Source organism: Melopsittacus undulatus, chromosome 5 (genome assembly GCF_012275295.1).
Source record: "Melopsittacus undulatus isolate bMelUnd1 chromosome 5, bMelUnd1.mat.Z, whole genome shotgun sequence".
Taxonomy (NCBI): domain Eukaryota; kingdom Metazoa; phylum Chordata; class Aves; order Psittaciformes; family Psittaculidae; genus Melopsittacus; species Melopsittacus undulatus.
In genome coordinates, this window is record NC_047531.1 from 35,449,090 (window position 1) to 35,466,084 (window position 16,995).

The 16,995-nt window shown below is 43.6% G+C and overlaps 1 protein-coding gene across 1 annotated transcript in view; it reads left to right on the forward strand.

Annotated features, from left to right (window-relative positions):
* Nucleotides 1–3,059: 3,059 nt before the first annotated feature.
* FRMD4A (FERM domain containing 4A) overlaps nucleotides 3,060–16,995 on the forward strand; it is a 282,366-nt gene continuing 268,430 nt past the window's right edge. Inside the window, exon 1 of the mRNA XM_031043981.2 lies at nucleotides 3,060–3,384. Coding sequence (XP_030899841.1) covers nucleotides 3,352–3,384 — 33 coding nt within the window. The 5' untranslated portion in view covers nucleotides 3,060–3,351. The remainder of the gene's footprint in view (nucleotides 3,385–16,995) is intronic.

Consider the following 16,995-nt stretch of genomic DNA (forward strand, 5'->3'; position numbering starts at 1 on the left):
CCTCTGTAGTGCCTTTGATCTGAAAATCGCAGGAGTGGAGGCTGTTAAACAAGTCTGTGGCAATGTGAGCACTGCCATGAGTTGCAGCCTAGGGGAGGAGCAAGGTGTCAGACCATGGCACACACTATCGTGGCACTGCTCTCTTGGCTACAGCAACTTAAACTTTCATTTTGAAATGAGAATAAACTTCTCTGGCCCCCACAGTTGTAAAGTTATTGCTCTGCTGTGAAAGGACTTTGCAAACAGGCTGGATGCATGCAGAAGGTGGTTATCCTGCTCCTGCAGCACATGAAGGACAGTTTGATGGCTGCATAGGCTAAAGCAGAGTATATGCCTAGATACTAGTAGAGCTCAAGTCCTACCTGGTACCTGGAAAATGAGGGGAGGACACTGTGTGAAACTTCTATCCACTGCTGCTTCGTCTCTCACATTTGCTGGACATTGCCAACCCCAGTGCTTTCACCCATGCTGAAATTTGCCCAGGCAAAGCCAGTTGGGTTTTCTACCCCTGCTGGTGAAGGCAGATGTGGACAGACCTCTCTGTCACATACCACTTCAGCTGTGGCTCACAGTAATGCTATATGAGGGCTCATAACAGACCCAGAGGCCCAGAGCATCCTCTGGGATGTAGCTGGGGGTCGCAGTCTGTGCTTCCAGGATGGGCAGGTTTGCGGCTGGCTCACAACCATGGGTGCTGCTCAAACGGCACCATCCTCTTTCCCTGCTCATCCTGCTGAGCTGGGCTCTGCTCTGACTCATGCAGTATCAGCACAATTCCCCAGTCCATTCACATCAGAGAAGCTTTGAGTGCTGCTGAACCGGAAAGGCCTTGGCTTGCTTTTCTGGTCCCAGACTGAATTATTCTTCTGGCCTTTAGGAAAACTACTTTTTTTTCCACTTGTAAACAAAGATACCACAGGAAACCTCATGAGGCCATGGCTTATCCTAGCTCAAAGCAGAACTGAAATGTAAAAGAGAACTGGGTTTTTCTATGTTACCTTGAGTGCACCATCCACATTATTATATTGCATCAGAGCTTGACCACATGGCCTGAGATCTCCAAGATTCCCAAATGCTCGTGTCTCTTTTTGTTCCTGTTGACACTTCGGAGAGTCAAATTCCCTGGATGATACGGAGACGATGTTTTACAGATGCACAGATGTGCAAACTTCACATCAGAGTCTGACATGATGTTGTAAAGCAGAAAAATCACAATGGTCACGTTTTACTGGAACCTGGAATTCCTGATGCCATTTATTCAAGGTCTTATTAAAGTCTTGTAAGTACCAGCAACAAAGCATATTTCTACACACCAAAGAAGAAAGAGATGAGGCTGCCAGCATTGTACAGTGCCTCTTTAGCTCTGGAAAACCTGCCTTCAATACGATATAATCAGATTTGTTCACATTTAATAAGGGCCTGAGCTTGGCTAACAGTTAATTAGCTTTGGAATTAATATTAAACACTGTAGGGGGCACCTCCCCTCCCTGTTTTCACCCAGTAAGGAATAAAATGAAAAATGCCCTAAAACTGCATGATCTACAGGGTTGAAAGTATCAGGAGAGACAGAGAGGAAAAGGGATGTGTGGGGTCGAACACCCTCATCTGTGTCACTTGCTGAGGCTTGCCAGGGCAGGAGTCATGTCTATCCCTGGGTTCATCCCAGGCTGTGCACTGTGTATCCTCATACACCACCATGAACATATTCCCTCTTACCTTCTCTATCTCAGTGTAGCTATCCAGGAGCTACATGGGCAGAGGTGTACATGTACATAAAGGATGCACATGTGCAGAGATGGTTCCTGGCCTGAGCAGCCAAAGCATGAAACCACAGTATGGAGGACTGAGGAGCCACAGAGGACCTGAGGACAAGATTCTCTTTGGCTTTGGACATTTGGGGTGCATCACTTTGGCAAGGAGCCTGTCTCTCTCACTGGCTTTGCAGGAGTCTTAGTGGCTGTCTCAGACCAGAGGGCAGAGTTTCTGCAGATGAAAGCTAAATGAGGTGAATCCCCATGGTCATCTAGGGAACATGTGGCAATGCCGGAAGTTTAACCATGTCCCAGCTCAGTGCCTTATTCAGGCAGTGACTCCCCCTGAGTGTGTACCTTTGGGCATCAAAGAAGAGCTGATGTTAAAGGGCGTTAGAAATTTCCACCTGTGGTATGCTCCAACCAGCTTGACAGTGATTTTCTAACACTGCAAATCAGGTTCTGGTGGTGTAACAGGGTTTTTAATTTGATCTTTGGACAGCAGTTGGGTACTGGTATGTGGAAGGTTATCCCCTGGGCAGGGAAAGGGGAGCCTTATTTGTGGCTGTTTCTTAATAGAAATGGGGTGGCCCCAGGAGGAACCAGTGACCTTTGGAGCAGTGACTGGCAGCTGGTGCTCACTGGATGGTATCTCAGAGGTTTGGACTGACCTATTGTGACCCTGTGGACCAAATATTTCTGTGTTTGTAGGTCCAAAGCTTATTTTCCTGTTGGATTTTTCTCTTAAAGAGATTCAATGCCAGCATCACCCTGATGCAAAACCAAAATGAGGACAATGGGAGCAATTAGGGAATTTTCCACAAAAGTGTTTTCTGATCTGAATTAAAATGCTAATAGAAACACATCCAGTGAGTATCTTTTGCTGACCAACTTTGCCAGACTACATTCCTTTTGTTTCACTCTCTTTTCTTCCTTTCTCTCCCTCAATTCCTGGCTGACAATTGACAGGAACTCCCTTTCAAGCGTGGGTTCGGTCACTTGCTGACAGCGAACGCGCCCAGCAGAAAATGTTCCAACTGTTGGTGTTTCCCGAGCGGAGAAAACTAAAGCCTGGGATCAGGATTACCCCTCTTTATTTCAATCCCAGGGAATCCGCAATCTTCCCACGATGACGAAGTTTTCTCAGTGCTTTCTTAGCTAGCACAGAGAGCCAGCGAGCGCCAGCCCCGCGTGGGGGGATGTTGCCAGATTAAACCCAGCGGCACAATAGGCAGCGCAAAGTCCCACACCTTCCCATCACTGCTGCCGACCGGATCCCCGTGGCTGGGCTGGGATCGCTTGTCCTGTGCTGAATGCATTACGTAAGGCAGGGATCGTTTGTCAGCCGCGATGGTACAAACATAGCTGCAGGCAGATTATGCAGAGAGAGAGAGAGAGGAGAGAGAGGGAGGAAGGTCTCTCCCTCCAGGAACAGTGCTCCACGTAACTGAGGATTGCAAGTTGGCAGGTTGGCTGCTGGCCGAGCTTCCGTGAGGGTGTCGCTGGCGGTCCCTGACATGCTCTTGTTCGTGTGGGATGCTTGAGACAGGGATGAGAGACTAAGTTGGGGCACGAGGATTGGCATGAGGATCAGACCAAAATGGAAGGGCTTCTGTCTCCGATGAGAACGAAGGTAGGGGAAGATGTTAATGTCATTTGAAGCTGTTTTTACCCGAGGAGGGGAAGGAGAGGTGTGGGGCTAGCTCTGTGAATAGGGGGCTTGCCGAGCTTTTGTCTCTTTTCTTTTCTCTCTCTTTTTTTCTTTCTTCTTTTTCAAAACTATGCTCGTGAATGTAACTCGGCAACGGAGTGACAGCAGTCTCCTCCAAGAGGGGAGTAACCCATCACTCTTCCTCAACAGAGATGACCTTTGTAAATGAGTTTGCCTTTTGGAGTAGACAGCCATATTTTTATTTGAATTTTCAGTCGGAGGCTTTCATTGTGTCTGTGTGTCTGTGCGTGCTCCCCAAGGAGCTGTACGGGAAAGCTACCTGCAGCGCAGGGAGGGATGCCGCCGGTGGGCTACCCCAGTACAGGGTATTCAGCAGCAAGGGATGCTTCGACAAGCAAAGAGGGTGATTTTGTGCATCAATACCCTGCCAGGGTGGGAGACCTCTTGATATGGACCCAAAGCTGCAAAAGAGAAAGTGAGTGTGCAGACATAAGGAATTGCTGCACTTTGCTGCTTTCTTGTGCTCCCAACTCTTTTTAAAGGTTTGCCATTAATCCTTGGTATTAAAGAAACTTGAATTCCAGCATGGAAAAGCCAGAGACAAATACAGTGGTGGTTTGGTTTGTAAAATCACCTTCCGTGCTGTTATTGCTGTGTGTTCCTGGGGGATAGACTGAATCCTGATTGTATTTTGTTTATATAGCCACTGCCTCCATCCCGTGTGGTAGCTGCCTAGGGTAAATCTTTCTGATTTCGGTCCATCCCCACATGCAACCCAACCCTGTGCTATTGTGTCTCAGAAGTCAGAGAACTGGAATTTAGTGACAAGTCTTGCTGGCAACAGGGTATCTTCATACATCTTACATGCAGTTTGGAAGGTGTAGTCACACCAGAGTTGTTTCATATAAATGCCAGACTAGAAAAAATCCTGAGAAATCATCTGGTCCAGTCCTTGTGCTGAGGCAGATAAGCTAGTCTGGTCTCCTCGATTACATCCCTGCCATCCACTATCCTAAATTAAAGGCTCTTCAGTGATTGAAAGTATTTTCAATATTAAAAGCTAGAAAAGTGATTTAAATAATAACAATTTGTCAGCAAGTGGCTGTACTGTAATTCTCCAGGGGAGTAATTTTTTTTCCACTGTAATTCAGCTTTTTTGTTTTGCTTAGTAAGTTGGGGATAAAAAAAGGACCTACCAACTTCATATAGATCTGCATTACCGAGAATAATGCTATCGGGCAGTTTATAGAATGAAAGATTTATAAGGGGTTATAGACCCAGCCATTCATACCTCTCATTACTGAGGGATACATACATTAGTGTGAGTCTTTGTAAGGCATTTCTCATTTATTTTTTTCATCAAAGAACAGGAAACAGAAAAACTACCCAGCAGATCTCACTTCCATTATTAGAACATGTAACTTTCAACATTTGAGTTGATTATTCCATTCTGCTGCTTTAACCAGGCTTGAAATAATTGCTGGAGGCAGTCTCTCCCAGAACTAGTGTGCTATCAGGCTGACGCGTGGATTACAGTCAGATGTGTGTACTATCAGCACCTGCAGCATGTGGGCAGCTGTAGAAATGACAGAGTAAGGGAAGTGGACCGGGACTGGGTATTATGTTTGTTCATCTGACTTGCTTCATACGGAATGTAAATCCTAATAATGCTGTTCATAAAGTGTAACCTCAATTACTACTATTGCATTATTTATTGATGCTATAGAAGAATCTGCTTATATGGACTTGATTGTTTGGATCCCAATCTATTCTAATACCAAAGAATGGGGCAGATTCTGACCTTCTTTGTGTATGGGAAAATCTTCTCAAGCCAAAGCAATATGACTTTTTAACCATAAATTACAATGATGTAAAACTGTCATGCTTCTCCTGAAAATCTAGGTCCTGACGTTGATGTTACATTTCTGTTAATCTGGAGTAGCTCCATGGAAGTTGATAGAGATATTCAAATAAACTTTGTGTAATTAAGATCAGGATTTGGTCCTTACAGAGAAATAACAATGAGAAGATCCCTTGAATAGGTTCAAAAACTAATCTCATTTCCAAGATGCCTCGTAGCTGGCAGCAGCTCCCTGTTTCCCTGCCAGAAAATCAAGTGTAAAATCTATAATTCTCCAAATACAACCTTAATATGTGATGCCTACAAAAAAAACACTTGACAACAGCAAGGCTGCCGATGTGCCGAGACCCCTGCCTGTCACACTCCTTAATATTACCTCATCTTTCCCCCTCTCCTCCCCCGTCTGTCTGATCCCATCTGTTGTCACTTGTTTTACACTTAGGCTGCAACTGTTGGAGGCTAGTTGCAAGTTTTTTTGTCCTTTGGTTTGTACAGTGAGATGAAGGATGGTGGGCTCCTGGTCATCTCTGGCAGCGCTGCTTGAGGAGAGCCTGGAGCATCTGTGAGCTACAAGACTTTAACCAGTGTGAAAATATCTCCATGTTACAGTGAAATGGAAATAAACTCTGTTTTATCTTTAGTGTCTCAGGTAGTGGTATTCAGTCTGCTCAAATGTAGACAGAAAATGAAAAACCACCCAGTTTGCTTTGTTTCCTTGGGTAGGAGGAAGGGGTGACTCTTGCAGGCACTTCTAACAGTCTGTCACCAAAGGGTGAGGACAACGTGCCTGTGCCTCTCATAGCCAAATATGCAAAGGTCTCTGTAATTAAAAGAAGGTCCAAATCACTGCAGCTGGTCTTGGGTGAATATTGTGGTGGCAACTGAAAATGCAATTGCTATCACCTCTTTGGTCCCCTTTGCTTGTAGAGGTTTCCACCTCACATCAGCACTGGAAAAGGAACAAGAGGGCACATCTTGATTTCAAACCCCAATTTATGGTGCAGAAGGGCTAGACATGGGCACATATCCATGCAGGGCAGAGACATGGGCACATATCCTCACATCTGTATTCAGCTCCATGGCAAGTCTTGCCAGCAGAGGGCTGGGAATACATAACTAAAAGCATATTTCATAGGGGACTCGTTTCCCATTCCACAGAGTGATAACCTATTTGGTTACTGGGCTGTGCTGGGTGATCATACAGTGGGGTGCTTAATAACTTAGAAAGTTGAAGTAAATTAAGGATCAAACATTAAATGCATTACACCATGTAATAGACTCCACTGCAGTAAGTCATGGGTGATTAATGCATTTATACTTTTGTATAACTGGGATCCATGAATGCAGGAATTTAAGGGGAAGTGGAGGAATACATGGTAAAATGGGCTGGCATATCAAAATTGAAACAGTTAAATGGAATGCATTGAACAGAAAGCTCCCTGCATTTTTGTTGTTGATTAAATATCACATGACTAGAAGTAATTGTGGGTTGTAAATATTTGGTGGGTTAACAGTGATACTGATAAATATTAACAGAATCAGCTGCATTCTGTAGCCTGCTACATCTGAGCTGCCTTTTTAGGGGTAAATGAATATACACAATAGCAATGTCCCCATGCCACCTTAAGAGCCTGTGAAGTTGATTGAGTACCATGGAGTGAAAAGCATGAAGAAATGCATAAATATTGCACTCCTTTTGTTAGCCTCCATTTTAATTTGTTTTATAATCCTCAACACATGCACAATTTGCCTTAACCCTCAGTTCATCGCCTTCAGCAAATTACACTGGCATAAGAATTTCAGTCATTTCAGTTCCTCTGCCGCTGACACTTGCCAGTGCATGCTACTGAATTTGCAATGAGCACCTGGCTTGAACCACGCAGAAACTGGCTAGCTGCTCTGTTTCCCTTTGAGAGGCCTGTGTTTGGTGCCTTTTTGTTTATCAAAGCACTGCTTTTCTTTCAGACTGTCTGAAAGAACTTTTTCAATGAACTTTTCGTCTGTTCAGAAACATACACAGAGGGTAAATGGAGATTAATTACCGTTGAATTTACTAAGCTTTGCATCCAAAGATAATGAATTTAGAGTGTTCCTGTATACAGAGAATTCAGCTTGGGAACACGGTAAATAATGTGTGTAATGTTTAGACAGTGCTCTTAAAACGTTAATGGGGTTGTTCTCTCTTATTGAATCTTATTACCTTCATCTGTTTAGTATAGATTTGGGGGATTAGTACACTCCCATGGTGTTACTGTTCACTCATTAAACCCTGTTGGTTCTGCTTTCAAAGCAGTTTAGTTTTTGACCACTCAGTCTCTCAAAAAGAGTGGTTAAGTTGTCCTTGTGCCTTACTTAGAGAAGTTCACAACAGCTTGAAGCAGAGAAACTTTAGGAGATACTACATCCCCTGTGAATCTTAAAGAGCAGAGGGTTGTGGCAGCTGGCCTTTGAGATCACCAGGGGATGAAATCTAAAGGGAAAATTACCCCAGAGAAAGGGAAGCCTGGAGTCTGCACTACACCTATGGATGGGTTTGCTGTAGTCCTTAACCCTCTTGGATTTTAACTGAAGAGAGATTTACATGTGCCATCTTTTTATCACGGTGTGAAGGCACATCTAGAAAACATTTGAACAGATTCTTAACTTTAAGCTCTCAAACTGTCCTGTAAAAGTTGAAGTTAGGATCCTGCACTTTATGGAGAGCTACACATCTTCAATTCACCCTACAGCATTCTTGTACAAGGTGAGATGCAAAGTCCTTTTTATATGTTGTGAGAACATTGGTGGCTTTTCTAACAAAGACAGAAGACAAAATGGCAGAATGGGGCACCTGTCCTCCAAGAACCATGCGCATTCCTTCTCTGAAACCTCAGGTCCCTGTTTCAATACCACTGTGTCTTTAACTCCCATTTTGAAGAGCCCACTGAGATAAATTCATACAGGTGGTGATGAAGCTCAGAGACTGGGATTTCCTAAGTCATTTTGATGATTCAGACCCCTCAGATGCAGTAACTTCACATAGACAGTGAGCACCAAAACCATTCAGGTTCCTGTGCTACCACCCATGAGCTGACACAGCCATGTGACATCCATAGTGTGGTGTGGGAAGTGCCAGTGCTCTTTCGGCAGCCCATCCATGGGGCATGCACGTTGTCTGCCAAGCAGCTGAGGGGGAATCTCCTCCTTTGCCTTATTAGCTGTTTGACACAGAGGTTAATGAGGCCATATGTAATTCTCTGAGCTTGTAGACTGTTAAAAAAGAAGGCAATTCAAGAAATAATGAAGTCCTGTGTCTGCTACCGTTAATCATAACTTTATAAATACCTGCGAGAGAGAATGTAAGGGCATAACTCAGAGCACTGCTTGGCTTTGAAATAACTCTTCCATAATGTTATGCCTCTGGAAAAGCAGAGCTCTTTCTGTTCTGTAACATTTCCCAAACCCATTCAGATTTACAAGCAATATATCACTGAACATAACTCTGAAAGGTTATTCTTCCTCCCCGGCTGTGCTTTGCATCAGTACAGTGAGACACCATGCCTGACCGGGTCCTGCTCTCACACACAGTTGAAGCAAGGATGATTGTTTATTGCACAGGGGGAATGCATCCTTCCATCCGTCCATATCCTCCTGGGCAGGAGCTGGACACTGAGCCATTAATGAGAATTGCACTGTGGTAGCACCAGGAAATTAAAGTCCAGCATTGGGACTCACTTGCCAACTGCAGGCCAAGCATATGATGAGGAGGCAATCCTTGTCCCCATATGTTCCCTTCTGAAGGTTGAGAGAAAATGAAGGCATTCTGCCTCTGTTGTTTAAGGAAGAAGGTTTGCAGTGCAGATTCTGATATCTCACCCATAACTCAATGTCCAGGTGATGCTGTTCTTTCTCAGCATCCTTAGCAGCACAGCTGAGTCCAAACTATACCATCATAGCATGAGGCATCCTTGGGTTCACACCACATTAAGCTGGTTCAGTTCTTGCTAAGCACTCCCATGATGACAACCCTTAAGATGGACCAGGATGACCACAGCACTGGGATTGCTTTGCCTTTCACAGAAGGTATGGTCACCTGGTTGGGATCCCCCCTTCTGCCATCATCAGCTGAAGGATTCCTATCACTGGGAGATGTAAACAGGCTTGGCACCCCATTGTATTGGAGCCTGGAATGATCACAGCATACCTTGTTGACCAAAGCTCTCATGTATCAAATACCACTGAGTCCTTTCAGGGGATGGAAACAGGAACTTCTCTGAAGTGCCCCACTCACCTCTCACTGTCTAGACACCACGTCCCAGCTCAAGACAGCCTGCACCCTGGCTTCAATTCTCCATGTCTTACTCAGCCATTGCAAAACCCTGGCTGTAGCAGAGGTTCTCAGGAACATCTAAAGTCCCCAGATCATTCCTGCAGCTGAGGTTGCCTGGAAGTGCCCAAGGATCTTCTCTTGGCTCCCATGGGACCTCACAGAAAAGCGCACTGGGGGCCTATGTAAAGACCACAATAATATCAAATTGAAATTAATAATAGAAACAAATAAATAATAGCATAATAATAAATAATTATAATAATAGTGAGATTTAAAATGCATTAGGACAAGGCATTATGAGTATAATGCTCACTAGCTCGGTGTGTGGATTACAGGCTTCAGGGGTTTTTAATAAGTGCAGAGAAAATGCGCTGATGAGCACCCATCTTCCTAGTCATTTCATTAAGCAGTTTGCTTAATGGGAGGCTGTTGGGAAGGCGATTGACCATCCTTTCAAAAGCAGAACTCAGACAGAGCTGCCTGCTGATAGCTGTGAATCACAGGTTGTATCCACTGGGGAAAGTCAGAGAGACTTCACTGCTGTAAAAATGGGAAAGCTGAAAAAATGGGGAAGTTGAGAGGATGATTATGAAATAAAAGTGATGGTTGTCCCAAAATGTCAGCATAGTAGTTACCTATGGAAGAAAACAGCTCTCCTACATGGCTATTTGATCTATTAGGTCATCCTGAAGGCAGTTACTGGTAAGGACTCTGTGTTTATGTTCGGGACTATGCGGAATGCAATAAAGCACTTGCACACTGCGTATTGCACATACAGTCTGATCCATGAGCAGTGCATACCAGCATGACTTTAAGCACCTCGGCCCACACTTCAGTAGTGATCAGCTGTTCCTTATAATATTCTCCTAAGATGAATGTAAAACTATGCCTGAAGCTGGGCACATAGGCTTTCTTCTTGAGAATGCATACCTAATGTACTTTAACTTTCCCTCCATTCCTCTTTCGTCTATACTGCAATATAAACCCCACCAAACCTATGAGACCAAAAGTCTGACCCCATTTGGGATTTAACCAGCAAGACAAAAATCCAAGGCCCTACAGGTTGTACCAGTTCAGAGGAGACCTGAAGACAGATACAGGTGCCTTTTTGATGTTATTTATAAACATAATAATGTCAACAACCATACAAAGTCCTGTTTCCCTGAGCACAGCAGGTATCTAACAAGCAAGAGGGCAGGTTTCCTGCTCAAGGTGCTTTCTTTCATGCAACACCTATCCTTACTTATGGTTTTCCTTGGTGACTTGGCCCTTCACTTGGCTATACTATCCAAGAGGAATTTTCCCCTCCCTAACATTGCCATAGGGTATGATAGCATATGGCAGACCAGATAATTAAGTTAATCCTTTCTTCTTTTCAATATTCAAGTCCCCATTTGATGCTTTTAAGGAAAGCCTTTGTCCCTTCTCTGTCCCTTTGCTCCTGTGGAGGTGCTATGTTGCAGCAAAGCCTCACAAAATGCTGCTGTCCCTGGTCAGAAGCATTGACCTGGGTCACACATCACCTACTGAACACCTCTATTAAAGGCTGATTTAATAGGAAAGGCAGTATAAATAACAGTAATAAACATCACCACTCCTTTTATGAAATCTTGCTCTTGGGTCTACCACGCAACAATACCCAGAGGAAAGCAGTGGCTCTTGTGACATGCCATGAGGTCCCCTGGGCTGCAGCACTGGTGAGGCACAGCCCAAAGCAACAGCCACCCCCTTTGTGCTCTCTCTGAAAACAGGCAGATATTATCTCTCTCTGCTCATCCGGGGCTTGGTACCACAAACACTGGCAAAGCTTGACTCTGCTGAAGTAACATGAAAGGTAGAAGCAATCTGCTGCATAGACAGCACTTAAACCACTTGGGGCTTTGAAGACAGGAGGTCAAAAACAATATATCAAGTCAGTTATCAGCCAGTCCTGTCTTCCCTTCCTCCCCTCCCTCTGGCTTAGAGCTGCAGGAGCTCAGGTCCTTTGATGTAAACCTGTCAGACTCTTTGGTCTCTCCTCTGCTCTGCCCTGCCCTATTCTTCTTCCACATGCACATTTGTGTGAGATTTTAATTATAGGCATGATCATATTGGTAAGAAAACCCTTCCTTAATTACACGCTCAATTAATTCCAGTAGCTTAGGAGCTGAAAGCGAAGTTAGGTGAAATCATTACTGCTTCATCTAAAGCTGGATCCCTCCACAGTCAGGTTTGGAGTAACACTGTGGAAGTCATTTTTTCTTTAGAAAAATGGAATTCATTTAGAAGAGATTAAATTATTTTGGACACAGGGAATTAGAGTATTATCTGTAGCCACTGAAACTCTTTTCCAGCAAGACTAACTACTTACAGGGCTAATCTTTTCAGTAAATATTCCATGCTTAGGCCCAGGAACTATACGCTACAAATAGGGCAATAATCGGCCTCATTGCAGCTGGCACAAACTCTCCCATAATATATTGTGGTTTTAAAGAGAGATCAGGTGAGATGAGAGATAAAATGTGTCTTCATAAAGTCAGATAACTCTCCATGGCACCAGTGCCTCAATGATTTTCGTCACACCTTTGCTGGTAGTTGGGTAGAATGGTAAGGATACCAGTAGGTATCTACTGGGGTAGTGGTGCCTGAGAAACATTCAGGTCAAAGCCAGCTCAACTGAGCTTTAAGCCAAGATCTGTCCCTATCTCTATTAGACCAGTGACTCCCAACACATGGAGCATGAAGCCTGTGTTACATCCTCTGGATCCCTGCTGACACCCGCAGGAGCATGGAAAATAAAGCATAAGTGCAGCAGAAGCAAAATCCAAGTTAGAATAAACAGTCAAGAAGACGGGAGGTTGTGGAGAGGTGATTACGGCTGGAGGAATGAGTCTGAGAAGCAGCAACCAGGACTAAATAGATGAGGTCTGGAGAGGACGGATGAGCAATGGAGGTCATATACGAGGTGGAGGACATGTGTCCACTGCATGGAAACCTCCTTCAGCCCAGACCCTGTGTCCCAGCTTGATGTGAGTAGTAAAATGCACATGTGTAAAGATGCTTTGTAAAGAGAGAGCACCATCAAGATGCAAAGCTGGGAAATATCAGAGCAAGGGACATCCCTGCAGCCCTGTTCCATCTAATTATGTAGTCCCATACCATTTTCCCACAGGTTTCTTCTCATCTTGTGCATAAAATGGACAGTTCTCAGATAATGAGCAGCTATTCCTGATTTTGTATTCTCCTCATTCCTCAGTAAGTAACCCTAGGTCTTCTTCACTGAATATTACCCTGAAAACAGAATTATTCATTTTCTCATATACTTTTTTCTGTAGCACTAATTATAACAGTAAAAAGTTCATCAAAACCTGTAATCAGACTCTGCGTTTGTCCCTATTTAACTGATGCAGAATTGAGCCGTGAAGGAATCTTAAAGATCTCCACCAGTTTTGAACCATTTCTGACTTTCTTGCATCCTTAACATTATTCAGTGCTTTCTGTGCTTATTGTGCCCCTCACCATTTGCTTCTGGCAAAGCCCAGGCTCTCTTCAGGTCACATGCCAGGAGTGGCACTCACAAACCTGAAAACAAAACTTAGATGTCAGGGGTCATTAGCAAAATTTGGGGATATGTGAATCACCCATCACCAACTGTCTTCACCCAAAAACTGTTTCATCTTCTGCAGCTCCCTGTGCACCTTCTGTCTGCCACAAATGCCAAAGAGCCCTTTAGAAAGCAGATGCCTTCAGTGATTAATCCTTAAGACAGCTCCACCCTACACAAGGAAGGAAACCATAGGGGCAGAGGTTAGGGTGAAGGGAGTATATCATCATGCAATTAAAACTCGCATCATCCATTTATGCCTGGTATTTTCTAACTTTTCACCCTGATATTCACCCAGTGCAGATTCCACATGTATCATACCACCAGCCACACGACTATTGTCATATGGTTATTTTTTCCTTAACCTCATGTTATTAATTCTAGGAATTCAAGCAAATTCACTGCAGTCAATCATTCCTCCTTGCACCTTCTTGGAGTAACAGACTGACAAAACAGATAGATAGTCGTGGGAGTAGATGCGAGCAGAGCTGAACTGACTGTATGAAAAGGCCAGGCAGCTTTTGAATGCGCAAATCAAAACACGGCACTGTAGCAGAACCATATGCTGATGGTGGGGAGTGAATTTGTGTCCTTCCACATGCATCTCTCTGTATAGATGTCTTTGTCCACGAGAAAAGCTGCATCTGATTCTTTGTCCTCATTTGATAGGATAGTAAAAAAAGGCTCTATGAAATGGGAGTGACTTTAACAATGTGTTGTAACTCATTTTTAGAAATATGTGTCTGCATATGCCAGTAGTTACTCTATTTTAAATCACTCATTTAGTGATGGCATTTGCAATCCTGTTGAGTGCAGTTTTTTTTTTATTAGTAAACACAGTATTATTAAGGTGGATTGTTAGGTAGATTAAGAAGAAAGCATTAAACAAAATGCATTTATTTAACTTCCAACCAGCTCTTTCCAGCTTCTAAATACATTTTTTTTTGCTTACACCAGTTTTTTCGCATATGTCTGGGTTCAAGGGGTTTCTTTAAGATTCTCTTACATGGGTGATAACAGTGTTCTGATGCTTCAGCAAGCACAAGGGGAAATGACAGCCAAATGTTTCAAGCCTCTCCCATAGGCATCACAAACCTCCCTTGCCAAGTGAGACAGCGTTTCTCCTGAACACAGCAAAAAGAGAAGGGACAGGTGGCAGAACAGGCAGGTGACTGAAATTATATTGCGTAGGGTCAGAATCTCTGCTGGCACAGCTCCTGAAACTCAGTAGAGATAAACTGTAGTTCCTCATATACACTACTGAGTCCCAGGCTTGTCTGTGAGAATGACTCACATTAATATGGGAACATCACAGACGCACAGAAAGATGGTGAAGTTGTCTGGGAGGCCATCAAAGGCTGGAAAACAACTAATATCAAAGGAAAATATAAAGAAAATATAACCTTTTTCAATCTGGACTGAAAAAGAGAAAAGATTTCTTTACTTTTTTTTTTCTTATTTTTACTGTGAAAACTAAGTACACCATTAAATCAGCTTAAACCATTAATCTTTCCCGGGAGATATCACCCACAGTACAAACAGGGAGATGAAATAACACTATGTTGCCTATTACATATGTTGCAAAAGAATTAATGTCAGTGGAGAAAAGACCAAACCCAAATGGAAGGAAACACAGGGCAGAGACTGAGCAAAGCAAACTTGTGTTATACCACCAACCTTGAAGGAACTGTGCCAGTTTGTATTCACTCAGGAATGTGGCCACTCCTTTGTCTATGTGATGCTCCAGGCAGCACAGAGTAAGGACCAAAAATTAGGAATTCTCCTAAATCTTCACTTCTAGCACAGAGTAAGGACCAAAAATTAGGAATTCTCTTAAACCTTCACTTCTAGAGAATATTTGTGCTGGTATCAACAAACAAAACCAAAATCAAACCAACTGAAACCCGGAACTAAGGAGAGATTCATGGCCATTCACAAAATGACAAATCTTAGAAACATTTCCCAAAAACCTAAGGAAATGGTTAAAGACTCTCAGGGGCAAAAATTAATGCTGAGCATTAACATTCATTTGACAGAATTTATCTACTCTTCTGCTCCATAAAATCTAAGTGCAGTACTTAACCTGCAACCCCCAGCGATGTCTGCTGTGTGTTACTTCCCAGCCCCAGCGGTGCTCAGGGACGTGCTCTGGAATGCAGAATGAAGTATATGGTGGAGTCTGTGGGCTGAAGGGAAATCGTTATTACACAGTAATCAATAGTGTGCATCTTGCATGGCTTCTCAGCCTCTCTGACAGCCTACCATAGCTGTCAGAGGTTGGGATTGGGGTTTTTTAATTGTTTGAGTAAGGTCATAGTTTGTTTGTGGGCTTTTAATTTGAATTGATTTCCTTCCTTATACGATGATGACAACACTCTTAAATTAGCCAGTAGCACTGAGGCCTCAATAGACATCATTTTAGCACCTGGGGGACAAATGCACTGATAGTGGGGGGTGAATGTCATTCTCTCAAAATCAGTGTAGCTGAAAGTACAGTATTTGAACTAATTTATTCCATATGTTTGGTGTTTTTTTACGTGTAAGAGTGAGATAGGGAGAAGGGAGTGTGTTCAAGTGTTTTCCTTGAGGATAGAAAAAGTCCTGCCAATGCCAGACTTGCAAAGGCAAAGCCTTTTACCATTCACAGGTGGCCCTAGAGATGAACCGTCTGAACACAGCTTGGGATGGACCATGATGCCAAGATCCTTCTGCCAGAGAGTAATGGGATTCACAGAGTCTCTAAAAGTCACACAGAGTGGAAATCAGGCTTAAAATTTTCCTGTCAAAGGTTTTCCAGATTGCTTGCTTCCAAGATGTCTTGTTCAAAACATGTTAGCAGCAGACTTTCTTACTGCCTACATCAAGGTTTCAGTAGCATCCTAGAGCATACGGTGGATTCCCCAGGCCTAGGGGCTCAAGGGTTAGGGTTAGGGTTAGGGTTAGGGTTAGGCACCCTGCATCCCACAATTTCTCTGGTGGAAAGGACCAAGCATGGCAAGGTTTTGGCTCTGGCCCTTTGGGGCTTGCAGACCCTTTGGTTTGGTACTGAGTCCTTGAAGCACACTGGTGGCCTTGCTGTTAAGTATCACAGTTCCTCCCCAAGAGGGGTGAAGACCTTGATATCCTTTCTGTATCCAGGACTTCACAGGGATAAGCCTTTTGCTGGGATTATGGTTTACAAACACCCTGAAGAGTGTGAGTAAGGTCCTGGTGTCCAGGTCCCAGAGGGAATAGGCCAGTACAGAAAGTATTCCAGTCCAGCACTACCAGTGTCCCATTCTGCCTTGTCTTACTCTCCCAGCAGATTTCCACTGTGGCCTCAGAAACCTCTTTGTGTTGGCTCCCTGCCCAGCTCTGAGCTGACCTCACAGATTCATAGAAATACTGTTGAAATAACACACTCCCAGGGATAACACCCTATAAACTTCTACTGTGTTCTCCCACTGCACTTACTAAGAGACGAGAAATGTTAATGCCTCGAGGGCGTCCTCCTAATTGCATGGCTCTTGTCCAATGGAAGCATATGTACAAATTAGCTGCAATTGCTGGTGTGAGCAGTGGTAATGCTGCTTGGGAAGAACTCTTCTGGTATTAACACAAATACAAGAGGTAATTCCAAAGAGAAGTCAGCCATAGTTTGGTATTAATCCTCAGGCACAAGGCATAAGGATTTTCTAGCTTGACTGTAATGCAAAAGAAACCATGGTAATAATAGGGTTCTCCAGCCAGCTGATTATGAGAGATTAATTAAAACCTAACAAAACATGAGTAAATTCCATACCTTATGTAGAAATTCAGAAGAAAGTGAAAGAATGTTTT